General features: G+C 43.9%; 2 protein-coding genes across 4 annotated transcripts in view; both read right to left on the bottom strand.

Moving 5' to 3' along the window:
- The window catches only part of LOC106561386 (protein-methionine sulfoxide oxidase mical3a), a 159,862-nt gene extending 157,029 nt beyond the window's left edge, over positions 1 to 2,833 (bottom strand). The window contains exon 1 of the mRNA XM_045688313.2: positions 2,686 to 2,833. The gene's annotated coding sequence lies outside the window, so the exon portion shown is untranslated. The remainder of the gene's footprint in view (positions 1 to 2,685) is intronic.
- A 6,747-nt stretch (positions 2,834 to 9,580) lies between these two features.
- Positions 9,581 to 27,725, bottom strand: part of LOC106561389 (UPF0606 protein KIAA1549) — a 90,644-nt gene continuing 72,499 nt past the window's right edge. Inside the window, exons 14-22 of one of the 3 annotated variants that reach the window (XM_014125311.3) lie at positions 26,338 to 26,352; positions 25,393 to 25,613; positions 24,360 to 24,595; positions 20,165 to 20,309; positions 18,302 to 18,616; positions 15,024 to 15,076; positions 14,349 to 14,491; positions 12,152 to 12,300; positions 9,581 to 11,846 (exon numbers count right to left, since the gene is read on the bottom strand). In XM_014125311.3, coding sequence (XP_013980786.3) covers positions 11,637 to 11,846; positions 12,152 to 12,300; positions 14,349 to 14,491; positions 15,024 to 15,076; positions 18,302 to 18,616; positions 20,165 to 20,309; positions 24,360 to 24,595; positions 25,393 to 25,613; positions 26,338 to 26,352 — 1,487 coding nt within the window. In that variant the 3' untranslated portion in view covers positions 9,581 to 11,636. The remainder of the gene's footprint in view (positions 11,847 to 12,151; positions 12,301 to 14,348; positions 14,492 to 15,023; positions 15,077 to 18,301; positions 18,617 to 20,164; positions 20,310 to 24,359; positions 24,596 to 25,392; positions 25,614 to 26,337; positions 26,353 to 27,725) is intronic. The other 2 variants (XM_014125313.3, XM_014125312.3) reach the window with 2 other exon arrangements.

The raw sequence follows: 27,725 nt of genomic DNA, 5'->3' as shown, positions 1-27,725 counted from the left end.
ACAGGTACACCTCCAATTGACTCAAATGATGTCAATTAGCCTATCAGAAGCTTCTAAAGCCATGACATAATTTTCTGGAATTTTCCAAGCTGTTTAAAGGCACAGTCAACTTAGTGTATGTAAACTTCTGACCCACTGGAATTGTGATACAATGAGTTATAAGTGAAATAATCTGTCTGTAAACAATTGTTGGAAAAATTATTTGTGTCATGCACAAAGTAGATGTCCTAACCAACTTGCCAAAACTATAGTTTGTTAACAAGAAATTTGTGGAGTGGTTAAAAATGAGTGTATGTAAACTTCTGACTTCAACTGTATGTTTCCCATGCCAATAAAGCCCTTAAATTGAATTGAAATTGAATTGAAAGAGAGAGAGAGCGAGGCTATGTGGTTGACCAGGAGGACTAATGACAACAAGCAACATCTTGTGCAGTTTTTACTCAGGGTTGCTTGAGAGAGATGACATTGCATTCACTTAAAGGCCTATGACACAGGTATAAACATGGCACAAGGGCTGACATTGGGTTATGTATTACGCATCTGGTACAGAACATTGTCTATAGGAATGTAGCAGCAGTGTAGGGTTCTCTGTACAACATTAGCCTTGGAGAAGAACACCAGAGAAATGTATTTACCCTTTTTAGTATCAGACCAACCATTATGTTATGCAAACTGAGTCAGTGGTGAAGGTCCATGCTTTGCCTCTCTCTCTCTCTCTCTGTCTCTCTGTCTCTCTCTCTCTCTCTCTCTCTGTGTGTGTGTGTGTGTGTGTGTGTGTGTGTGTGTGTGTGTGTGTGTGTGTGTGTGTGTGTGTGTGTGTGTGTGTGTGTGTGTGTGTGGTTATGTTCTGCAGTGTGTAGAGTCTTGTGGGGCTGTATCATTACCACCCAGCTCCAAACACAGCCTTTCATAACGGCTCCACCCACGGCACTCCTGAACGCTCCCAGAATGCACATCACGTCGGCCATAAAAACGAGAAATATGACCCAATAACAGAGTAGAGATAACCTGCGTAGGTGGCCAGGGTTAGGATGAGGAAGGGAGGGAGGGAGTGAAAGAGGGGAAGGAGGCATTATCATATTAACTCATGTGTAGCTCTGACAATAGCAGACAATATCACTGCAGGATGAGGAGAGCTATGAGGGCAGAGGAGAAGAGAAGAAGGGAGGAGGAGAAAAGAAGAGAAGAAGGGATGAGGGGAAGAGGAGACGGGATGCCTCTAAACTGAATAGCTGTGGCATCAGAGGGCTCAATCTGGTGTTTGGGTAAACAGCAACCACAGAGGTATTTGATGTACGGAGCACCCTGTCACGCTCTACCTAGTCAGTTCTAAATCTCTGGTATTTACTCAAATTGTGGTATTCATTATAAAAAAAATGTACTGCCTTTTTCTCCCCAATTTCGATCTTATCTCATAATGCGAGCTCCATAACATGACCGGCCAAACCGTGCTTCTTAACACCCGCCTGCTTAACCCGGAAGCCAGCCGCACAAACATGTCGAAGGAAACACTGTTCACCTGACAACCGAAGTCAGCCTGCAGGCGCCCGGCCCACAACAAGGAGACGCTAGAGTGCGATGAGCCAAGTAAAGCCCCGCTGGCCAAACCCTCCCATAACCCGGACAACGCTGGGTCAATTGTGCACCGCCCTATGGGACTCCCGATCACGGTCGGTTGTGATACAGCCCGGGATTGATGCAGTGCCTTAGACCGCTGCGTCACTCGGGAGGCCCAAAATGGTGGTATTCAAATCATACACAGTACTGCTTCAACTAAGTGGCTGAAGCAGGGTATTGCCAGTGAAAGTAATGGATAGATATTGCATTGGGAGAATTCTGCTGTAGTGTCTCTCACTAGCTGCTCGCATTGATTTATAATAAGCAGGCAACATCTTTGATGATACAGTAAATCAACATGGTCTCATTGGAATATGTCAAAATAGTGACATTTAACCATTGAAATATGTCACCCAAGCTGTAAACAGAGGGGGCGAGGAGCATGTCCTACAGTACAATAACAACAAGGGTGTTTCTCTGCTGCAGTCTGGACAGACATGGCATTGCATAAACAATATATTCCAGAGATCGTCCTCATTACACCACACTTATTCATTAGTGTTATTCCACAACAATGACTCTGTTTCAAAACCATTTGCCACATCAAGAACAACACACAGTCATAACTACGCACAACAAGCACACACGCAGAGCCAGACTCACACACCCTCCCACCAACACACACAAGCACGCATGCTCACGCAGCTACACACACCTACACACACCTACACACACACACCTACACACCTACACACACACACCTACACACACACACCTACACACCTACACACACACACCTACACACACACACACACACACACACACACACACACACACACACACACACACACACACACACACACACACACACACACACACCTACACACCTACACACACACACACGCACACACACCATGGTTACAAAAGCATGGCGCATCAAGACACCTACCCAGTCTCTGTTAAGCAAATCATATCTATTAATAAATGTTCTCTTTCAGAGCTGACAACATGCAGCAGCACACTCTACACAGTAACACACAACCAGCTACACTGGCAGTCACAGAGGAATGACACATAGACTTACAGTGCTGGATCCTGTGCTGTGGCTCAGTGAAGAGACCATCTTACCTCTGTATTACTGTTTGACTGGGATGGCTGCCAGACACGTCCCTCACTCACACTCCTCCACCTCCTCCTGTAGGAAGAACAGCATTACACAGAGAGATCTGGAGTGCTGCTGGAGCTGTGACAGTATGCCTCTCTCTCTCTCCGAGGTCAGGAGAAATATCCGTCAAGCTGAGGGGTGGCTCCTCCTACAACGGAGCAGTCAGTAACGCTGCCGGCTCTAGCGAGCTCTCCCCTCCTCCTTTTCCTTCCCCACCACCACTCAGCACTATGGCAGTAATTAGCCCATCATGATCCAGATAGACCCAGCCTTCTCTCCTCCTCATCTCCTGTCTGCCACGGCCACCTCACAGACAGACAGACAGAACGGATTACTACAGGGGTCCAGGCCCCTCCAGGACAGACAGACAAACAGGATTACTACGGGGTCCAGGCCCCTCCAGGACAGACAGAGAGGATTACTAAAGGTTCCAGGCCCCTCCAGTACAGACAGACAAACAGGATTACTACGGGGTCCAGGCCCCTCCAGTACAGACAGGATTACTACAGGGTCCAGGCCCCTCCAGTACAGACAGACAGACAGGATTACTACAGGGTCCAGGCCCCTCCAGTACAGACAGACAGACAGGATTACTACAGGGTCCAGGCCCCTCCAGTACAGACAGGATTACTACAGGGTCCAGGCCCCTCCAGGACAGACAGGATTACTACAGAGTCCAGTCCCCTCCAGGACAGACAGGATTACTACAGAGTCCAGTCCCCTCCAGGACAGACAGACAGACAGGATTACTACAGGTTCCAGGCCCCTCCAGGACAGACAGACAGACAGGATTTCTACAGGGTCCAGGCCCCTCCAGGACAGAGAGGATTACTACAGAGGTCCAGGCCACTCCAGGACAGATAGGATTACTACAGGGTCCAGGCCCCTCCAGGACAGACAGGATTACTACAGGGTCCAGGCCCCTCCAGGACAGACAGGATTACTACAGGGTCCAGGCCCCTCTAGGACAGAGAGGATTACTACAGGGTCCAGACCACTCCAGGACAGACAGGATTACTACAGGGTCCAGGCCACTCCAGGACAGAGAGGATTACTACAGGGTCCAGGCCCCTCCAGGACAGAGAGGATTACTACAGGGTCCAGACCACTCCTGGACAGACAGGATTACTACAGGGTCCAGGCCCCTCCAGGACAGAGAGGATTACTACAGGGTCCAGGCCCCTCCAGGACAGAGAGGATTACTACAGGGTCCAGGCCCCTCCAGGACAGACAGGATTACTACAGGGTCCAGGCCCCTCTAGGACAGACAGACAGGATTACTACAGGGTCCAGGCCACTCCAGGACAGACAGGATTACTACAGGGTCCAGGCCACTCCAGGACAGACAGGATTACTACAGGGTCCAGGCCACTCCAGGACAGACAGGATTACTACAGGGTCCAGGCCCCTCCAGGACAGAGAGGATTACTACAGGGTCCAGGCCCCTCCAGGACAGACAGGATTACTACAGGGTCCAGGCCCCTCTAGGACAGACAGACAGGATTACTACAGGGTCCAGGCCACTCCAGGACAGAGAGGATTACTACAGGGTCCAGGCCACTCCAGGACAGAGAGGATTACTACAGGGTCCAGGCCACTCCAGGACAGACAGGATTACTACAGGGTCCAGGCCACTCCAGGACAGACAGGATTACTACAGGGTCCAGGCCCCTCCAGGACAGATAGGATTACTACAGGGTCCAGGCCACTCCAGGACAGACAGGATTACTACAGGGTCCAGGCCCCTCCAGGACAGAGAGGATTACTACAGAGGTCCAGGCCCCTCCAGGACAGATAGGATTATTACAGGGTCCAGGCCCCTCCAGGACAGATAGGATTACTACAGGGTCCAGGCCCCTCTAGGACAGAGAGGGTTACTACAGGGTCCAGGCCCCTCTAGGACAGACAGACAGACAGGATTACTACAGGGTCCAGGCCACTCCAGGACAGACAGGATTACTACAGGGTCCAGGCCACTCCAGGACAGACAGGATTACTACAGGGTCCAGGCCCCTCCAGGACAGAGAGGATTACTACAGGGTCCAGGCCCCTCCAGGACAGAGAGGATTACTACAGGGTCCAGGCCCCTCTAGGACAGACAGACAGGATTACTACAGGGTCCAGGCCACTCCAGGACAGACAGGATAACTACAGGGTCCAGGCCCCTCCAGGACAGACAGGATTACTACAGGGTCCAGGCCCCTCCAGGACAGACAGGATTACTACAGGGTCCAGGCCCCTCCAGGACAGACAGGATTACTACAGGGTCCAGGCCACTCCAGGACAGACAGGATTACTACAGAGGTCCAGGCCCCTCCAGGACCCAGAGCAGAAGCAACATGAGGACAGGGCTGGGCTGGGCTGAGGAGGGTGTAGTACTATGATGAGAACTATTCTGATTTTACTTCACAGTACATTTTTGACAAGATCAGAGATCAAATCAAAATGTACGTTTTTGGGTCCTGTACACAGATTAGAAGATATTACAGCAGGTGCAGTGAAATGCTCGCGTGTGTAGCTCCTACAGTTCAGTAATACTATGTCAATACAACACTAATATGTAAATAGTCCAGAAAGTCCAAAACCAGAAAGAAATGCATCCCCTATACAGTAAACATGTATCCAATATGAAGTATTTTTGATGGTATACAGTATACAAATTTCATACTGTAATATACAGTATGCAATTTACGTAGCAGACACTTATAACCAAAGTGACAACAGTCCACACATTTTGGTATGTGACCCCAGTGGGAATCAAACCCACAACTCTGATGGTGCTTGTGCCATGCTCTTATGAACTGAGCCACATACAGGACCACTATAATACATACGTACAACACAATACCGTAAAATACAATACATTATTTCAATAGTTGTATTGTTTGTATTTAGTTGTATTGTTTTTTTGTTGTATTGTTTGTATTTAGTTGTATTGTTTGTATTGTTTTTTAGTTGTGTTGTTTGTATTTTTTTTTAGTTGTGTTGTTTGTATTTAGTTGTATTGTTTGTATTGTTTTTTAGTTGTGTTGTTTGTATTTTTTTTAGTTGTGTTGTTTGTATTTAGTTGTATTATTTTTTTGTTGTATTGTTTGTATTTAGTTGTATTGTTTGTATTGTTTTTTAGTTGTGTTGTTTGTATTGTTTTTTTGTTGTATTGTTTGTATTTAGTTGTATTGTTTTTTAGTTGTATTGTTTGTATGGTTGTACAGTATGTAAAATTTGTGTGACTGTCCTTGTCTATCAATGTATCAGTGTTTTGTTACTTGTCACATTTTGTGTGTTTTGTGGTCTCCAGAAGGAGCAGCTGCTGCTTCTGCAGAAGCTAATGTGGATCCAAATAGACAAATAAGTACAATACAGGTGGAAGATGTATAATTGCTATCCCCATGAGCGTACCACCCTCCTTCAGGCCATGGATGAAGCATGCAATGATTTCAATACAGACCTACACTAAGTGTACAAAACATTATGAACCTGCCCTTTCCATGACATAGACTGACCAGGTGAATCCAAGTGAAAGCTAGGATCCCTTATTGATGTCACTTGTTAAATCCACTTCAATCAGTGTAGACGATGGGGAGGAGACAGATTAAAGAAAGATTTTGAAACCTTGAGACAATTGAGACATGGATTGTGTATGCATGTCATTCAGATGGTGAATGGGCAAGACAAAATATTGAAGTGCCTTTGAATGGGGTATGGCAGTAGGTGCCAGGCCCACCGGTTTGTGTCAAGAACTGCAAGGCTGATGTGTTTTTCACAAACAACAGTTTCCCATGTGTATCAGGAATGGTCCTCCACCCAAAGAACATCCAGCCAATTTGACACAACTGTGGCTACAGATGCACATTTATCCATTCATGCTTAACACATTCTCCTCACTTCCTCATTGTTGCCAGGGTGTAAAATATTTAAAGGGAGAACATTTCGTACATTCTCAAGTATCTGTGTTAGGCTAAATGATGCCACACACACAACTACACCAGTGGAGGCTGCTGAGGGGAGGACGGCTCATAATAAATGGCTGGAACAGAGCAAATGGAACGGGATCAAACACCTGGAAACCATGTATTTGATACAATTCCACTGATTCCGCTCGTCATTAACATGAGCCCGTCCGCCCAAATTAAGGTGCCACCAACCTCCTGTGAACTACATATTTACTCAAACACACGCTCACCCGTCTTACAAGAGTGATGACCTCACCTTCAACAGAGGAGCGTTCTCTTTGTTTAGAAGTGAATGAAGCTCACCACATGGTATTTTGTAATGAGATGGCATCACCGTGTGGTTGCATCTGGTACTTATCGTCTTCAGACATCACTGCATTACTGTAGCAGCCTATGAAAACCAAATGGACCTCCCTGGATGAAACAGCACTGCTAAGATAACTGTATTAAGAAATAAACTGCATACACAAAGAAATTCTGTGCTCTGCAAAATACATAATTATCCTTTTACAAACAACTGTAGCTCAGTTGGTAGAGCATGGTGTTTGCAACGCATGGTGTTTGCAACGCCAGGGTTGTGGGTTCGATTCCCACGGGGGGCCAGCACAGAAAAAAAAAATGTAGGAAATGAAATGTATGCATTCACTACTGTAAGTCGCTCTGGATAAGAGCGTCTGCTAAAATGTAAAAAAATGTAAATACTTTTAGGAGAAAATTAGAATGATAAGCAGATGTGAGAATGAAATATGTTTTGCTTCTTAACAGATGCATGTTATACTCATGGCGATAGAATACTACAGTATTAAATAACTTAGGACACATGCAACTTGGGTTTCATTGGTTTTTAAAAGCGTTTCTTTTGGAACAGCATGCACAACACAAATGGAAAACAAACCACACACAGCCTTACACTACCGTTCAAAAGTTTGGGGTCACCTAGAAATGTCCTTCTTTTTGAAAGACATTGTTAATGTTGTAAATGACTATTGTAGCTGGAAACGTCAGATTTTTTATGGAATATCTACATAGGCGTACAGAGGCCCATTATCAGCAACCATCACTCCTGTGTTCCAATGACACATTGTGTTAGCTAATCCAAGTTTATCATTTTAAAAGGCTAATTGATCATTAGAAAAACCTTTTGCAATTATGTCAGCACAGCTGAAAGCTGTTGTTCTGATTAAAGAAGCAATAAAACTGGCCTTCTTTAGACTAGTTGAGTATCTGGAGCGTCAGCATTTGTGGGTTCGATTACAGGCTCAAAATGGCCAGAAACAAAGAACTTTCCTCTGAAACTCATTAGTCTATTCTTGTTCTGAGAAATGAAGGCTATTCCATGCGAGAAATTGCCAAGAAACTGAAGATCTCATACAACGCTGTGTACTACACCCTTCACAGAACAGCACAAACTGGTTCTACCCAGAATAGAACGAGTGAGAGGCCCCGGTGCACAAATGAGCAAGAGGACAAGTACATTTGTGTGTCTAGTTTGAGTAAAGACGCCTCACAAGTCCTCAACTGGCAGCCTTATTAAATAGTGCCCGCAAAACACCAGTTTCAACGTCAACAGTGAAGAGGCGACTCTGGGATGCTGGCCTTCCAGGCAGAGTACCTCTGTCCAATGTCAGTGTTCTTTTGCCCATCTCAATCTTTTATTTTTATTGGCCAGTCTGAGATATGGCTTTTTCTTTGCAACTCTGCCTTTTAAAATTATAACTTGGATTAGCTAACACAATGTGTCATTGGAACACAGGAGTGATGGTTGCTGATAATGGGCCTCTGTACGCCTATGTAGATATTCCATAAAAAATGTGCCGTTTCCACCTACAAAAGGCATTTACAACATTAACAATGTCTACACTGTATTTCTGAAAAATTTGCTTTTCTTTCAAAAACAAGGACATTTCTAAGTGACCCCAAACTTTTGAACGATTGTGTACATGAATGAAACATGCAACTCAACAAGTCAAACACATTAAACATGGTTGGTCCAGCCAACACAAAGTATGATCTTCACAATAAAACAAGACAACAGTCAAAAACAAAAGGAAAACGTCTCTCATTAAATCTGAGAGATGTGCATGGGAGTTGCAGAACCAGCAGGTGGAGGCATACAGTACATTTGTACTGTAGGCATAAATGTACATTCTACATTTTTGTCATTTAACAGACACTCTTTTCCAGTACAGTATGGTACAGCACAGTGTTGTGAATGAAGCCAATCAGACCAACTAGGGGTGAAATCACTACAGGTAACTCAGTTTACAATCTAACTGCATGGGTGCAAAGCTTAGACTACATCCAGAAACAGTGTTGAATATTAGATGGTGCTAAACCACACACTTTAGCACCAACTGTTAAGACCTATAGAACTCTTGCTGAGAGAAAATCCTTTAACTTAATCTTGAGACTACAGTAGTTACAAAATGCCATACAGTACTGTACTATGATCCCATACAGTCAGTGTTTGTTGGAGTGAACAGACAGTCAGGCTAGTAGTATGAGACAGGATGGTGGACATTAGTATGAGAGCACCAAAGGGAGGGGGATCCATAAGGTACATGTTGGTCATGAGGAGCCATAGTAGTGTGTGTCTGGTGTACAGTACTGTAGCCGGTGCAGGTAGCCTAGTGGTTAAGAGTGTTAGGCCAGTACCCACAACGTCGCTAGTTCAAATCCCTGAGCTGACTAGGAGAAAAATCTGTTGATGTTCCCTTGAGCAAGGCACTTAACCCTAATTGCTCCTGTAAGTTGCTTTGGATAAGAGTGTCTGATGGTGTTGTGGAGTGAAACTTTGGGATATACAGTATTTGGGATATACACTATTTGGGACAATGTTCAACACTGATATAGTATTAATTCATCCAAGTCAGTGAATAAATGTAGTTTAACCCTACAACTAAAATCAATAATTTCTCTTTTATTTTATTGAAATGAAATATCACTTCAATGCCCACAGCAAAGCAATGTGTGTGGAGTTTGTTGAAAATGTTACTGAACAAAATGTAAAAAACATATTGAACAAAGACATATGGAGGAAATAAAACACGAGGCAAGTCCATTCAAGGATAAAAAGAACATAAAATGCACAAAACATCTCAAGTTGACAGATTGACTGAGCAGTAAACTGTGAACAATTACAACACAGCACATGTAGCTGAACATTTCAATACTGCATGGAAAAAGGAGGAAATAGATGAAGAATACCCTGGAGATTGAACTCGTGTGAGCACAGACCCTGTTTCTCAGCTGAGAAAATACTGCATTTCCTTCAGCAATACAATGCATAATTGACTTGACCTATGAATCTTTCAATTACATTTCAGTTGGTGTGGCCTGAAGGATATTCACTGAGAAAAGACAAGTGCGACCCAGTAGTTTGCATACAGTGAATTAAATAGATCAGATTGCATGTCCGGATCTATCAGCACTGCAATCTGCATGTAAAAGTACTGTCAATCATTTAGATTTGTTTGCAGGTCAGAAAACGTTATAAGATTCCACAAATGAATTATTATACACAATAAATGATCTTAGTGTAATATCTATAGAAATAATGTTGTCATATAGGTTCACCATATGTTAGCATTTAAAGTCTTAACAATGTAGCATCCTCAACAACCTGGATATATAAAGTCAAATGTGGACATTGTGCTGAAGATGTTGACAACAAAGTCAATGTAGTTGCATTGGTAAAGTAATGTTTATTACCATTTTATTTGGGCATTTTTATTTTTCAGAAATGTGGTGGGTACTCTCTTCGTTCGCAGGACTTTATCCTGCTAACTGTTCCGTATGTCCAAACTGAATTTGGTAAAAGGGCTTTTATGTACTCTGCACCATCGCCTTGGAATGCCTTTGTTGTTTCATGATTTCGTTATATCCCTGTGGTTTTTACTAGATGACTTGTAGTTTGTTTGTTATGGTGTAATGACTTGGTGCTGCCCATCTCTGCCAGGACGCTCTTGAAAAAGAGATTTCAAATCTCAGTGAGTCCTTCCTGGTTAAATAATAATAATAATGTATGGGAGTTGCTGCAGTATAATTATTGCAGCTCTCTGTGTCTAGTGTTGTCCCCCCGAACTCTGACCTTAGCTGTATAGTAGATTGAGACAGTTGAACTGACTCACTCTGTCACAACACAAGGCATTGTGTGGCTCATGGCGTAAAACAATGTAGAACAACTTCATCAAGCACCTGGGACAAATGCTTTCACGGAGTATGCATATCACCCCTCAATATCATGGCAGAAAACACAAAGCGTTTAAAGAAGCACCAGAAGATGACGGAGGAGAAGAGCCTCTTCAAAGACAAAACAATACCTGTATGGTAATGGTAAGAAGCATCACCGGTAAAGGTAACATGGGTATCAATGTTTGGAGCCTAAATGAAAGATGTCCTACTGATAGAGAAAGACCACTGTACTGTAAAATATTGTTAGGATGTCAAGGCAGCATGAGAGAGAATATCAAACCACATTGCTTATTATCATCATCATCATCACACACACAGTCTGGACTGCTGTTTAAAAAGAACAAAAGCAACAACACCTCAAATTAAAAACAACTGGGAAGGGATCAGTGGTCATGGCCAAACATTCAGTTCACACCTTCTCCCTTAAACCTCTAGGGTCACTTATACTATAGTACACTGTATGCTATAGGACAGTCTGGGTCAGAGACAGGGGTCTGGGTCAGAGAGCCAGAGCTTAGAGAACAGGTCATTCATATAATGACCCCATCTATGCTTAGGTTACTAGTGGCATATATGATGTCACCTCATTCAGTTTGGTCTAGTTTGCCAATAGCCACCTTGACGCAACCCAGCAGTACTGTCTCTCTCCTGTACAAAGGAACTTCCATGGGAAGCATTGCTAGGTTGGAGCAGGCAGGCAGGGGCAGCGGTATGACTGGTGGATGTAGCAGTAGAGGTTCAGTGAGGACCAGAGGAGGCCGTCTGTCTCAGCTGTGGTAACTGGGCACGGCTTGCTGTTTCTGGGAGAGGCGCAGCAGCTCCTCCCTGATGGCCTTGATGAGGGAGGCTGAGGAGTGGTTGGGGGGAGAGGACTCGTCGGGGGGGTAGATGTCCAGGTGGGCAGAGGGCTCCCTTAGGGCACTCCTACTAGGCATCTGGAACATAGAGGAGGAGGAGTCAGGGTAGCCCAGAAGAACCTGAAGCACACAGGGAAGGAGGGAACGAAGAAGAGGAAAAAGAAGAGTTAAGGCGAAAAGAGGACATTTCACTACACTTATCAATATATATTAAGGGATAGTTCATGTACATATTGACAGCTGGGAGGTAGAAGAACCAGAGTGAACCAACATCCAGAACTAGTGAAGTCAAACAGATATGCAGCAGCAATAGAGCATAGAACAACAAGCATGCCATTGTCCTGTATATTTAGAGGACAGCTTGAAGAGGAACACGGAGGTACAGTAAGTCTCATAAGGCAGTGTGAAGCCAGAGCAGGACTCACAGGGTCTCTGGTGGGTCTGAAGTCACCGTCAGAGTAGGGTGCCCAACCTGAGCCTCCAGTCTGACCTGGAGGTGCCCTGCCCCCGACTGGATAGCCCCCCTTGATCCGGCTCCCAAGATCCACCTGGTTTAGGTGATTGAGTTGGTTACCTACAAACAGATGCGCGCGCACACACACAGACCACACACACACACACACACACACACACACACACACACACACACACACACACACACACACACACACAAACACACACACAGACAAAAAAACAAACACATCAACCCTCAGCCATTTTTGACACTTAATCCTCTGCCACTTCTAATATGCTTTGATGCAATCCTTCAGTTGAAATGCACTCTGTGCAGCACCAGCACTCGATCAGGCAGAGTCCATATATACAGTTAAAGTCAGAAGTTTACATACACCTTAGCCAAATAGATTTAAACTCAGTTTTTCACAATTCCTGACATTTAATCCAAGTACAAATTCCCTGTCTTAGATCAGTTAGGATCACCACTTTATTTTAAGAATGTGAAAAGTCAGAATAATAGTAGAGAATTATTTATTTCAGGTTTTATTTCTTTCATTACATTCCCAGTGGGTCAGAAGTTTACATACACTCAATTAGTATTTGGTAGCATTGCCTTTAAATTGTTTAACTTGGGTCAAACGTTTTCGGGTAGCCTTCCACAAGCATCCCACAATAAGTTGGGTGAATGTTGGTCCATTCCTCCTGACAGAGCTGGTGTAACTGAGTCAGGTTTGTAGGCCTCCTTGTTCACACACGGTTTTTCAGTTCTGCCCACACATTTTCTATAGGATTGAGATCAGAGCTTTGTGATGGCCACTACAATACCTTGACTTTGTTGTCTTTAAGCCATTTTGCCACAACTTTGGAAGTATGCTTGGGGTCATTGTCCATTTGGAAGACCCATCTGCGACCAAGATTTAACTTCCGTGCTGATGTCTTGAGATGTTGCATCAATATATCCACATCATTTTCCTACCTGCAGCAAAACACCCCCACAACATGATGCTGCCACCCCTGTGCTTCACGGTTGGGATGGTGTTCTTCGGCTTGCAAGCCTTCCCCTTTTTCCTCCAAACGATGGTCATTATGGCCAAACAGTTCTATTTTTGTTTCATCAGACCAGAGGACATTTCTCCAAAAAGTATCATATTTGTCCCCATGTGCAGTTGCAAACCGTAGTCTGGCTTTTTTATGGCGGTTCTGGAGCAGTGGCTTCTTCCTTGCTTAGTGGCCTTTCAGTTTATGTGGATATAGGACTCATTTTACTGTGGATACAGATACTTTTTACCTGTTTCCTCCAGCATCTTCACAAGGTCCTTTGCTGTTGTTCTGGGATTGATTTGCACTTGTCGCACCAAAGTACATTCATCTCTAGGAGACAGAATGCGTCTCCTTCCTGAGCGATATGACGACTGCGTGGTCCCATGGTGTTTATACTTGCGCACTATTGCTTGTACAGATGAACGTGGTACCTTCGGACATTTGCTCCCAAGGATGAACCAGATTTGTGGATGAACCCAAGGATGAACCAGACTTGTGGAGGTCTACAATTTTTCTCCTGAGGTCTTGGCTGATTTCCTTTGATTTTCCCATGATGTCAACAAAGAGGCACTGAGTTTGAAGGTAGGCCTTGAAATTCATCCACAGGTACACCTCCAATTGACTCAAATGATGTCAATTAGCCTATCAGAAGCTTCTAAAGCCATGACATCATTTTCTGGAATTTTCCAAGCTGTTTAAAGGCACAGTCAACTTAGTGTATGTAAACTTCTGACCCACTGGAATTGTGATACAGTGAATTATAAATGAAATAATCTGTCTGTAAACAATTGTTGGAAAAATGACTTGTGTCATGCACAAAGTAGATGTCCTAACCGACTTGCCAAAACTATAGTTTGTTAACAAGAAGTGGAGTGGTTGAAAAACGAGTTTTAATGACTCCAACCTAAGTGTATGTAAACTTCCGACTTCAACTGTATATGAACTCTCACAGCAAGCCAACAGCCAACCCCAGACTCTTTAATTATTCAATAGAGACAAGGCTGTTTGAGGCTGGCAGGTTTATGGGAGGGGGTGAGTGGTCTGGGTTAGACACAATGGCATACATTCAGTGAATGTTGAGCTGTGTGTGTGTGTGTGTGTGCGTGCATACACGCGTATGTGTACCTGTGGTGCCCCCTACTGGCCGTGGCCTGGTAGACGAGGGCAGGTCTTCAGTGTACAGGCCCCTGGTGGAGTAGTGGCTCTCTGGGGGGATCTGGTCAACATGTCCTGGGTCACCTGGTGGGTAGCTGGAGCCCAGGCCCTGTCTGAAATACACACAATCTCAAATACTGTTCCTACAGAACAATATCAGAGCTTCTATTGTATCGTGCATCAATTGTACAGAAGTGTCGGTCAATATTTCAGTGTGTGGTATGTGTGTTTGTGTGTGTGACGTGTACACGTGTGTCTCTACATATAAGTATTTGCGTGAGTGTGTAAACTAATCAATTATCCAAAAGAAGATCGACCAAAGCAATCGCCACCATGTCTGTGTTTTATTGGGCAGTTAGGAGCCCATCAAATAAAGATGGTCCAGACTAAATCATGTATGAGGCCCAACTCCCTGGCCTGCGCATAGACACCTGCAAGGGAGAGCATCCCCCCACTAAAGAACTGGGGCTATGAGACCATAGATAATGTATGGATCAATGTAGCCTAGAGTCATCTGAGGAAAACGTAATAAAAAAATACTCCTCCTTTTCTCTCAGAGTTAGTTAGCTACACATAGTATTACATTCAATAACATATTATGACGCATATACACATGATATTGTATCTCTGTGGTAAGCTACTCACCTCTGTAGTAAGCCTTGGAGTGAAGGAGGGGACATTCCTAACTCAGCGTATCTCTGAGGAGAGAAACAGGCATATTGTCAGGACAAAGACACACAGACACTGGGAAGACTCCAGGGACCTCACTCAAGCTTGCAGATCATGTACAATCAAAACAGATATCACCCAATAACCCAGAATAAATCAAGATAAAGCTGGAGCATAACATGGATATTTCTAATGACTGAATGTTACATTACCCTTTGATACATTTTGGCTGAGAGTCTAGAATCGTACAGCACAGTAATTGGTGTTTTGCAGGAAACATGTTTAAATAGCCTATGGGCTTTTCTGGTTTCTGTTGGATGTTATTTTCCTTCTCTAAAAGTGATCTTTCAGAGAACGCTAATGTACTGAACCAGAACAGAGGAATTCAGAACTCTTTCTACACCTGAGCTAGCTAACTAGTTATATATTGGGCTGGCTTTAGACAGAGCTCTTACTCTCTGAATTCACTTCAAATGACTGGGGGTGAACTTTATAAAACAAAACAGGAACGGTCTAAGAAAGTATTTATTTAGAGCAGCTGAAGAGACTATTTGCTCTGATCAAATAGCCTATAATCTGTAGCATATGTGTTCTGGTCTTGCTTCAAATGCCCTAAAATGAATTTTGAACAGTAGACAGTGTTATATTTAAGAAAGGAATGCAGTGTAAATCTAAAGCGATGGCATATCCACTATAAATATAGTGTTGGCATTTGTTTGAAGCCGTTGCATCAGGACTGGAAACTCCCTGTTTCATATACATAATTTCTGATATACTGCTCCTTCATCTGAGTATACAAAACATTAAGAACACCTGCTCTTTCCATGACAGACTGACCAGGTGAATCCAGGTGAAATCTATGATCCCTTATTGGTCTCCCGAGTGGCGCAGCGGTCTACGGCACTGTATCTCAGTGCAAGAGGCGTCACTGCAGTGCCTGGTTTGAATCCAGGCAACATCACATCTGGCCGTGATTGGGTGGTGCACAATGGGCCCAGCATTGGCCAGGGTAGGCCGTCATTGTAAATAAGAATTTGTTCTTAACTGACTTGCCTAGTTAAATAACAATTTAAAAAAATATTGATGTCACTTGTTAAATCCACTTGAATCATTGTAGATGAAGGGGAGGAGACAGGTTAAATAAGCATTTTTAAGCCTCGAGACAATTGAGACATTGTGTACGTGTGCCATTTAGAGGGCGCACCGGTTTGTGTCAAGAACTACAAAGATGCTGGGTTTTCCCACACACAAATGTTTCCTGTGTGTATCAAAAATGGTCCACGACCCAAAGGACATCCAGCCAACTTGACAGAACTGTGGGAAGCAATGGAGTCAACATGGGCCAGCATCCCTGTGGAACGCTTTCGACACCTTGTAGAGTCTATGCCCTGACAAATTGAGGCTGTTCTGAGGGAAAATAGGGGGGGTGATGCTTCATATTAGGAAGGTATTCCTAATGTTTGGTATACTCAGTGTATATAATATTGTAAATCTTTGTAATATAATCCGAGTTGATTTAAATGGGAACATATACAGTGCCTTGCGAAAGTATTCGGCCCCCTTGAACTTTTCGACCTTTTGCCACATTTCAGGCTTCAAACATAAAGATATAAAACTGTAATTTTTTGTGAAGAATCAACAACAAGTGGGACACAATTATGAAGTGGAACGAAATTTATTGGATATTTCTAACTTTTTTAACAAATAAAAAACAGAAAAATTGGCCGTGCAAAATTATTCAGCCCCTTTACTTTCAGTGCAGCAAACTCTCTCCAGAAGTTCAGTGAGGATCTCTGAATGATCCAATGTTGACCTAAATGACTAATGATGATAAATAGAATCCACCTGTGTGTAATCAAGTCTCCGTATAAATGCACCTGCTCTGTGATAGTCTCAGAGGTCCGTTTAAAGCGCAGAGAGCATCATGAAGAACTAGGAACACACCAGGCAGGTCCGAGATACTGTTGTGGAGAAGTTTAAAGCCGGATTTGGATACAAAAAGATTTCCCAAGCTTTAAACATCCCAAGGAGCACTGTGCAAGTGATAATATTGAAATGGAAGGAATATCAGACCACTGCAAATCTACGAAGACCCGGCCGTCCCTCTAAACTTTCAGCTCATACAAGGAGAAGACTGATCAGAGATGCAGCCAAGAGGCCCATGATCACTCTGGATGAACTGCAGAGATCTACAGCTGAGGTGGGAGACTCTGTCCATAGGACAACAATCAGTCGTATACTGCACAAATCTGGCCTTTATGGAAGAGTGGCAAGAAGAAAGCCATTTCTTAAAGATATCCATAAAAAGTGTCGTTTAAAGTTTGCCACTAGCCACCTGGGAGACACACCAAACACGTGGAAGAAGGTGCTCTGGTCAGATGAAACCAAAATCGAACTTTTTGGCAACAATGCAAAACGTTATGTTTGGCGTAAAAGCAACACAGCTCATCACCCTGAACACACCATCCCCACTGTCAAACATGGTGGTGGCAGCATCATGGTTTGGGCCTGCTTTTCTTCAGCAGGGGCAGGGAAGATGGTTAAAATTGATGGGAAGTTGGATGGAGCCAAATACAGGACCATTCTGGAAGAAAACCTGATGGAGTCTGCAAAAGACCTGAGACTGGGACGGAGATTTGTCTTCCAACAAGACAATGATCCAAAACATAAAGCAAAATCTACAATGGAATGGTTCACAAATAAACATATCCAGGTGTTAGAATGGCCAAGTCAAAGTCCAGACCTGAATCCAATCGAGAATCTGTGGAAAGAACTGAAAACTGCTGTTCACAAACGCTCTCCATCCAACCTCACTGAGCTCGAGCTGTTTTGCAAGGAGGAATGGGCAAAAATGTCAGTCTCTCGATGTGCAAAACTGATAGAGACATACCCCAAGCGACTTACAGCTGTAATCACAGCAAAAGGTGGGGCTACAAAGTATTAACTTAAGGGGGCTGAATAATTTTGCACGCCCAATTTTTCAGTTTTTTATTTGTTAAAAAAGTTTGAAATATCCAATAAATTTCGTTCCACTTCATGATTCTGTCCCACTTGTTGTTGATTCTTCACAAAAAATTACAGTTTTATATCTTTATGTTTGAAGCCTGAAATGTGGCAAAAGGACGAAAAGTTCAAGGGGGCCGAATACTTTCGCAAGGCACTGTATGAAGAGTATTCCAGAGCAGGCTGAAGTCTCATTTACAGTACAGTTGTGTTAGGTAATCAATAGGTCTATTGAAAGGCCTAGTACTTACTGAGGAGAAAGGGCTGAGGGCTGGGTAGGTAGTACCCCAGGGGCGGGCTCCACCACGAGGTGGGGGGCTGGAGCTGGGGGGGTTGGAGTTGACTCCAGGCAGGGTGATGCCGGACGTGCTGCCCTGGGAGGTGGGGGAGACCAGGGCGAAGGCATCGTCCAGCAGGGAATGCATCTGCTGCCTGGCCTCCTCGATGGAGGGCTGGGGGGGCATGTAGGGGGGCGGGGGAGGGGCGTGCCCCGGAGGGGGCGAGATGGGGCCCAGGAAAACGTTGTCGTTGGGGGTCCCAGACTCTGGGGCCTGGTCAGGGTCCGACTGGGAACAATACAGGGTTCATACACATTTTGAGATGGAATTTCCTGACTTTTCCATGACTTCTCCACGACATTTAACCAAATTTCCATGACCAACGATTGGCGGCGTCTCTATGTACGTATACAAAAGTAAGTGTAATGTGATATAGACACTGTGCGCCTGCTCTCTGATCCCATACCCTCTCCTCTGTTGAGCAAGGAACTTAACCCCCCCCCCCCCCCCCCAAAGTAGAATACCTGTTAGGCAACTGTATAAAACACATGTGGTCAACCCTCAGTCTGGAGAGATACTGGGTGTGTAGGCTTTTGATCAAGCCCTGCTCAAACACATCAGATCCAGTTTATCAAGGTCCGGTTGAGAAGCTCATTTCTAAAATGTAGTTTGTCAGAGGGGGACTGGAATAAGCCTACACCCATTAGCGCTCCTGGATTATGGTTGACCACCCTTGATGTAAAACACTGCAACATTACAACCAAATACGTTTGATGCCAATACACTGGATGCCCAAATCAACTGGAGGCATCATCAAATCTAATATTCTTTCCTAAAATTAATGTTCAAGATTCAAAAATTATTATTTTGATTCAAATGATTAGAGTCACCACGATTAACCCGAATCCCAACTAATACAATGGCGAAGTGAATTGTTTGTTATGTCAAAAATAATTGTTTAAATGAATCATATGAATCGTTAAAAAAAGTAAATCTACTTTGTATGGCCTTATTTGCGAGTGTCGTGGAAAGTTTTTGGGGAGATGACGAAAACAATAATACATGCTATCAGTTAACTAGAGGGTACAAGATTTGTTTTAAAATGGCTACATAGTTAGTCTGTTCTGTATCATATTTTATAGGCTAGGTCTACCTGATGCTGCAATGTCCGACGGCCCACTCGTCTTGCAAACACAGACCGCTGAAGTGTCATTCCGATCCTGGCTGATATGTTGATTTTTAGTTGATTGATAAAATATTGATAAAATAAATAACATTAACAGAAATTATTAAATGAATTTCCATGACTTTTCCAAAACTTTTCAGATTTGATCATTTTCCAAAATTTTCCAGGCCTGGAAAATACTATTTTAAAATTCCATGACAGGATTTTCTTGACTGTACTAACTCTGACAATAAGAGACTAGATTTTTCTAATGTATTACTAATGTTAAGAGAGGAGAGGGGGAAAATTAACATTCATGTTTTATGTACTGTATGTTACGTCTGGATCCGGACCATCTCTCTCTGTTAACATTATGATACTGACTTTTAAAGCACCCTTTTATCCTTGCTCTGGTTGAGATCTCCATTGGAGGAATATTGGTGTATGTTTGTCTGTGTGAGTGGTTTGTCTGTGTGAGTGTACCAGTGGAGGCTGGTGGGAGGAGCTATAGAAGGAATATAGAATGGGATAAATGGAACGGACTCAAACGTGGCTTCCATATGTTTGATTCTGTTCCATTTCCCATTCCAGCCATTACAATGAGTCAGTCCTTATAGCTCCTCCCACCAGCCTCCACTGGTGTATACAATATGTTCCACAGGTATACCCACCACATAGGCCACGTTGTTGACCCCAGGGTATTTCCTGTAGGTGCCGTCACTGTCGTTGGAGATGAGGCGGTCCTTGTCTGCGTCCGTCAGGCTGCCGTTCAGCTGGTGCTTCTTCCTCTGCTTGGGAGAACGCCTCCCCCTGCCACTGAGAGACACATGGTCTGAAAATGGCACCCTATTCCCTATAGTGCACTACTTTTTACCTATATAGTGCACTCAAAAGAAGTACACTCAAAAGTAGTGCGCTATATAGGGAATAGGGCTCTATTCCAGATGCAACCACAGAGACAGAATCAAAACTTTTAGGCCAGGAATCATCTACTGGTCGTTTGGAATGGAATCCCAGCAATTTGAATAGAGACTTCAGACTGTTCAGGGTTTATTATTTAATGGAGATAGCTTTTTCTGTTTCCCTAACATGTTTGCAAACTGAAGGCGCATTTTTAAAATAATGTTATACAGTGCATTTGACGATTACAGGATGCACCTGAGCTCAATTTCGAGTCTCATAGCAAAAGGTCTGAATACCTATGTAAATAAGGTATTTTTGTTTTTTTTTATTATAAATTTACTACAATTTCGAAAAACCTGTTTTCACTTTGCCATTATTTAGTATTATGTGTAGACTGATGAGGAAAATGTTTTATTTAATACATTTTAGAATAAGGCTGTAACATAACAAAATGTGGAAAATGTCAAATGTCAAAACGTCTCTCACACGGTAGATTTCTCCTCATTGTGACTGCTAAACGCACGCAATGCGGAACAATCTAAAAGACACTGAAAGTTTCTCCAGAGTTCAAAGTTATCACAACAAAACTAATTTGTCAAAACATTTCTGGATGGTGTACATCTCCAAAAATGCTTTTTCTCTGTCAGTCATTTGCAAAAATAGCTGGATGACTAATTCTCGTGAGAATACGTTTTAAAATGAGAAACTTACAGACATACTGATATCATAAGAGTGATAACTAACTTAAAAATTATTATCTAGCTAAATTATCCAATGTCATTGGCAGATCATTTTGCTTATTTTAACCAAAAAAACGCATAATACAAGTAATTTAGGCACTATCTTTCTGACAGGACACAATGTGTATATACTGACAATCACAAGTCTAGCTTTCTTGAGATTAATAGAGGTGTGCCCCAGGGTTCCATTTGGCTCCTGTGTTGTTCTCAATTTGTATTAATGATTTGGGAAATGGGATGCAACCAGCAAAGTACCATCTATATGCAGATGATACAGTTATATATTAATGTGCTCCTTCTCTGGTACAGGCTGTTGAAGAGCTCTAGATTGCTTTTCAGTCACTGAAAAACTGGTCTTGAATATACAAAAAACTAAATTCATTACCTTTACCAGAGCTAGAACTCTGCCAGAGAATATTAGCATTGTCACATCTGGTGGCTTATCCATTGAAAAAGTGTCTTCCTACAAATACCTAGGTATTTGGCCTGGTGGGAGATCTGTCAACGTGCCATTGAGCAGGGCATTGACCCTGGATGCTTCTGTGTGTCGCTCTGAATGGGAGTCTGTTGGATGACTGGTATGGTGTAGTTGTTGAGCGGCCTCACTGCAAGTATATTGTATGTTTTGGATATTAAATAAAAAAAATACCTAGGTATTTGGTTGGATGACAAGTTGTCCTTTAACGTTCATGTGGATAATCTTGTGACAAAGCTTAAATTGAAATTGGGATTTTATTTTTGTAATAAGGCTTGCTTCCCGCTTATGGATAGAAAGAAGCTTGTTCAGGCCACTTTTCTCTCTGTAATTGATTATGGTGACTTGTGTATATGCATGCAACCTCCTCCGTCTTACAGAGACTGGACTCTGTTTATCATGCAATCCTTGCGCTTTATTACAAATGCCAAGTCACTCACCCACTATTTCACCTTGTACCAAATGGTAGGTTGGACCTCACTTTATATGCGCAGAAAGATATACTGCTCAAAAAAATAAAGGGAACACTTAAACAACACATCCTAGATCTGAATGAAAGAAATAATCTTATTAAATACTTTTTTCTTTACATAGTTGAATGTGCTGACAACAAAATCACACAAAAATAATTAATTGAAATCCAATTTATCAACCCATGGAGGTCTGGATTTGGAGTCACACTCAAAATTAAAGTGGAAAACCACACTACAGGCTGATCCAACTTTGATGTAATGTCCTTAAAACAAGTCAAAATGAGGCTCAGTAGTGTGTATGGCCTCCACGTGCCTGTATGACCTCCCTACAACGCCTGGGCATGCTCCTGATGAGGTGGCGGATGGTCTCCTGAGGGATCTCCTCCCAGACCTGGACTAAAGCATCCGCCAACTCCTGGACAGTCTGTGGTGCAACGTGGCGTTGGTGGATGGAGCGAGACATGATGTCCCAGATGTTCTCAATTGGATTCAGGTCTGGGGAACGGGCGGGCCAGTCCATAGCATCAATGCCTTCCTCTTGCAGGAACTGCTGACACACTCCAGCCACATGAGGTCTAGCATTGTCTTGCATTAGGAGGAACCCAGGGCCAACTGCACCAGCATATGGTCTCAGAATCTCATCTCGGTACCTAATGGCAGTCAGGCTACCTCTGGCGAGCACATGGAGGGCTGTGCGGCCCCCCAAAGAAATGCCACCCCACACCATGACTGACCCACTACCAAACCGGTCATGCTGGAGGATGTTGCAGGCAGCAGAACGTTCTCCACGGCGTCTCCAGACTCTGTCATGTCTGTCACGTGCTCAGTGTGAACCTGCTTTCATCTGTGAAGAGCACAGGGCGCCAGTGGCGAATTTGCCAATCTTGGTGTTCTCTGGCAAATGCCAAACGTCCTGCACGGCGTTGGGCTGTAAGCACAACCCCCACCTGTGGACGTCGGGCCCTCATACCACCCTCATGGAGTCTGTTTCTGACCGTTTGAGCAGACACATGCACATTTGTGGCCTGCTGGAGGTCATTTTGCAGGGCTCTGGCAGTGCTCCTCCTTGCACAAAGGCGGAGGTAGCGGTCCTGCTGCTGGGTTGTTGCCCTCCTACGACCTCCTCCACGTCTCCTGATGTACTGGCCTGTCTCCTGGTAGCGCCTCCATGCTCTAGACACTACGCTGACAGACACAGCAAACCTTCTTGCCACAGCTCGCATTGATGTGCCATCCTGGATGAGCTGCACTACCTGAGCCACTTGTGTGGGTTGTAGACTCCGTCTCATGCTACCACTAGAGTGAAAGCACCGCCAGCATTCAAAAGTGACCAAAACATCAGCCAGGAAGCATAGGAACTGAGAAGTGGTATGTGGTCCCCGCCTGCAGAACCACTCCTTTATTGGGGGTGTCTTGCTAATTGCCTATAATTTCCACCTGTTGTCTATTCCATTTGCACAACAGCATGTGAAATTTACTGTCAATCAGTGTTGCTTCCTAAGTGGACAGTTTGATTTCACAGAAGTGTGATTGACTTGGAGTTACATTGTTTTGTTTAAGTGTTCCCTTTATTTTTTTGAGCAGTGTACATTTGTATGTGTTCACCTACAAAGCCCTTTTGGGTAAACTCCCTCTTTACCTCTGTAGTCTGGTCTCCTACACCAGCAGCAGTTACCATACCCAGTCTGCTAGGTGGTTGCTACTTAAAGTCCCCAGGACATTCCCAGTATTAGGCAAGAATGCCTTCTCGTCTTATGCACCAGACGCATGGAATAGTCAACAATCCATACTTCATCTAGATATGTTAGTGCCACTGAATTAATAACAAATATTGATGGTGGTTACAGAGGAGTGTAAATGCTTTTTTTAGGCAGGATCATGTTGTTGTATTGTATTGTTGTATGTTTTAATAATGTAATGTATTGAGTGTTGCTGCCTTGGCCAAGTCTCCCTTGAAAAAGAGACTCTGGGTCTCAATGGGCTTTTCCTGGTTAAATAAAAGGTAAAATAAAAAAATCAAATTATCTTATTACAAAAACACTTAAGACGATTAAGGTCTTATATATCTTTAAAAATATCTTGAAATATGACATTTGATAATTTAGCTTGGTAAGAAAACCTTTTTTTAAGTGAATTATCACTCAATATAAGATCTTTAGACTTGCTTAGATGTAACTTTTTGCAGTGTGCAGCTTCCTCCGATGCATGTTGCCTACTGTACGCACACCCCTCCCTGTGTGCACCCTACCCCTCCCCTACCCAGAAAAACCCTGACCTCTTTTTAGGCTCCATGAACAGTGAGGGCATGTGGATGTCAGGGTCCAGGATCTTGTCGATCTGCATCTGGGCCTTGTGGTAGATGTGGTCCTGGTCCTTGGGGTCAGTGGTCAGACCGTTGTCTACCAGGTCGTCCATGGCAGGGAAGTCATAGTGACCCTTCCTCTTGGCCCGCAGACGGATCTTGTTACGGTGGTGCTCAATCTCAGACTTATGCCTCAACGCCACCTGGATCTAAATAATAGACATGACTGCAGTGAGAAACACCTGGCCAGACGCAAATGTACTATACATAATGTATATATCATTTAACCATGATTTATATACACTGAGTGTATAAAACATGAGGAACCCCTTCCTAATATTGAGTTGCACCCATTTTTGCCCTCAGAACAGCCTCAATTCGTCGGGGCATGGACTCTACAAGGTGTTGAAAGCGTTCCACAGGGATGCTGGCCCATGTTGACTCCAATGCTTCCCACAGCTCTGTCAAATTGTCTGGATGTCCTTTGGGTGGTGGACCATTCCTGATACACACAGGAAATTGTTGGATGTGAAAAACCCAGCAGCGTTGCAGTTCTTGACACAAACTGGTGCGCCTGGCACCTACTACCATACCCCGTTCAAAGGCACTTCAATATTTTGTCTTGCCATTCAGCCTCAGAATGGCACAAATATACAATCAAGGCTTAAAAAAATGGCTTTAACCCGTCTCCTCTCCTTCATCTACACTGATTGAAGTGGATTAAACAAGTGACATCAATCAGGGATCCTAGCTTTCACCTGGATTCACCTGGTCAGTCTATGTCATGGAAGGAGCAGGTGTTCCTGATGTTTTCTACACTCAGTGTACGTTAGTCTCATTGACATAAAATCAATTTTCTCTGTATGTCCAGACAGGAGGGAGAATAGAGAGGATCAGAGACGTCTACTGTTTATACATGCTCCATGTAAGGTAATGAATGACATTACTGTAACCTGTATACATGTCTGAGTAACAGTGTTAGTGTGTGGGAGGGTCAGTGTCTCACCTCCTTGTTAAAGCTGCTGTGTGTCTCTGGCCCTCTGCCGTTAATACCGTTGACAGTGGGGCTGTGGTGCTGGGGCGGGACAGCCATGGGCTGCATGGCGATCAGCTGAATCTTATTGGACAGGCGACGGGTGCCATCGGCCGAGCGCGACATGCGGTCCACATGCTCAAAGATTGAGGCCGAGGAGAGATGCTCGTCATGGCCGTTCATGGGAGGAGGACCTGAAGGAGACCAGGGAGGTTGATTAAGGTCAACATCATAACCAGGCAAGGTCTGGAAGTTTGAAGGGGCTCCCGAGGGGCGCAGCGGTCTAAGCCAGACACCAGACACCAGACACCTTGGTTTGATTCCTGGCTGTATCACAACTGGACGTGATTGGGAGTCCCATAGGGCGGTGCACAATTGGCCCAGCGTCGTCTGGGTTTGGCCGGTGTAGGCCGTCATTGTACATAAGAATTTGTTCTTAACTGACTTGCCTAGTTAAATAAAGGTTAAATAAAAAAAGTCACAGGTGTCATGTAACGCTTTACACCACCAGGGGGCAGATCCTTTATTCAGCAAGGTAAGTCAATGAGAACAAATGAGAACAAATTCTCTTTTACAATAACTAGCATTCTCTGAGCACGGATGATTCTTATCGGCACTGAATTGGATGAATCATTTGACCATTATCCAGATGATTTGTAATGATGTTTACCAATGTAAGACACTTATTCAGATGTTTGGTAGCCTACAAGGAACTACAAGAAAAAGGTCTAAGCTTGTTGTTCAAGATTCATTGTTCCCCACCTCTAGGAGGTGACATCTCAATAGTGGTGATTGATGAGATGCACAACACAAAGCAATCGCAACACAATGGACGTCACATCACGGTCACACAGACAGCAGCTACATGTCACAAAGCCTCATGTCTACAACACCGACAGACAGAAGAATAACTCTTACCAATTCTATTCTTTCCTGCAAGCCACAAAGTTAAGGGAAAACAGGAGACAGAAAGAAAGATAGAAGTTAAAAAGAATGCAATCCTGTTTGAAATATATTGACATAAGCTACAGTTTGTCCTTACATTTCAATAGACCTTGGTCAGAGACAGTCTCAGACATTAGAAAAAATACTTGAAGTCTTTGCATAGCTCTGCACTACCTCATCATAGTATGTATACACTACACTGAGTGCTACGTCAGGTCTTGGTCCATGTCTATACACTACTCTGAGTGCTATGTCAGGTCTTGGTCCATGTCTATACACTACTCTGAGTGCTATGTCAGGTCTTGGTCCATGTCTATACACTGCTCTGAGTGCTATGTCAGGTCTTGGACCATGTGTATACACTGCTCTGAGTGCTATGTCAGGTCTTGGTCCATGTCTATACACTGCTCTGAGTGCTATGTCAGGTCTTGGACCATGTGTATACACTACACTGAGTGCTATGTCAGGTCTTGGACCATGTGTCTACACTACACTGAGTGCTATGTCAGGTCTTGGACCATGTGTATACACTACACTGAGTGCTATGTCAGGTCTTGGTCCATGTGTCTACACTACACTCAGTGCTATGTCAGGTCTTGGACATCCATAGCAGAATCAGGACAGACAGGCAAGGCAGAGCAACTCATTTAGAAGAAGAAATGCCAGTGCTGATAATAACATTTGGTCTCCTGGCCTCAGCTAAGCCTATTTAGACTGAGGGGTATGGGAAGGAGGCTGTGTTTGGCATGCTGAGGAGCAGCCCTGAGAGGTAGAGTGTGTGTGTGAGAGGTAGTGTGTGTTTGTGAGAGGTAGTGTGTGTGTGAGAGAGGTAGTGTGTGTGTGAGAGAGGTAGTGTGTGTGTGCGAGAGGTAGTGTGTGTTTGTGAGAGGTAGTGTGTGTTTGTGAGAGAGGTAGTGTGTGTTTGTGAGAGAGGTAGTGTGTGTTTGTGAGAGAGGTAGTGTGTGTTTGTGAGAGAGGTAGTGTGTGTTTGTGACAGAGGTAGTGTGTGTTTGTGAGAAGTGGTGTGTGTGAGAGAGGTAGTGTGTGTGTGAGAGAGGTAGTGTGTGTTTGTGAGAGAGGTAGTGTGTGTTTGTGAGAGAGGTAGTGTGTGTTTGTGAGAAGTGGTGTGTGTGTGTGTGTGTGAGGTAGTGTGTGTTTGTGAGAGGTAGTGTGTGTGTGAGAGAGGTAGTGTGTGTGTGAGAGAGGTAGTGTGTGTGTGCGAGAGGTAGTGTGTGTTTGTGAGAGGTAGTGTGTGTTTGTGAGAGAGGTAGTGTGTGTTTGTGAGAGAGGTAGTGTGTGTTTGTGAGAAGTGGTGCGTGTGTGTGAGAGGTAGTGTGTGTGTGAGAGAGGTAGTGTGTGTT

Source organism: Salmo salar, chromosome 10 (assembly GCF_965601325.2).
Source record: "Salmo salar chromosome 10, fSalSal1, whole genome shotgun sequence".
Taxonomy (NCBI): Eukaryota; Metazoa; Chordata; class Actinopteri; order Salmoniformes; family Salmonidae; genus Salmo; species Salmo salar.
Note: the sequence above shows the minus strand (reverse complement) of the source record. Positions and strands in the feature narration are given on the sequence as shown.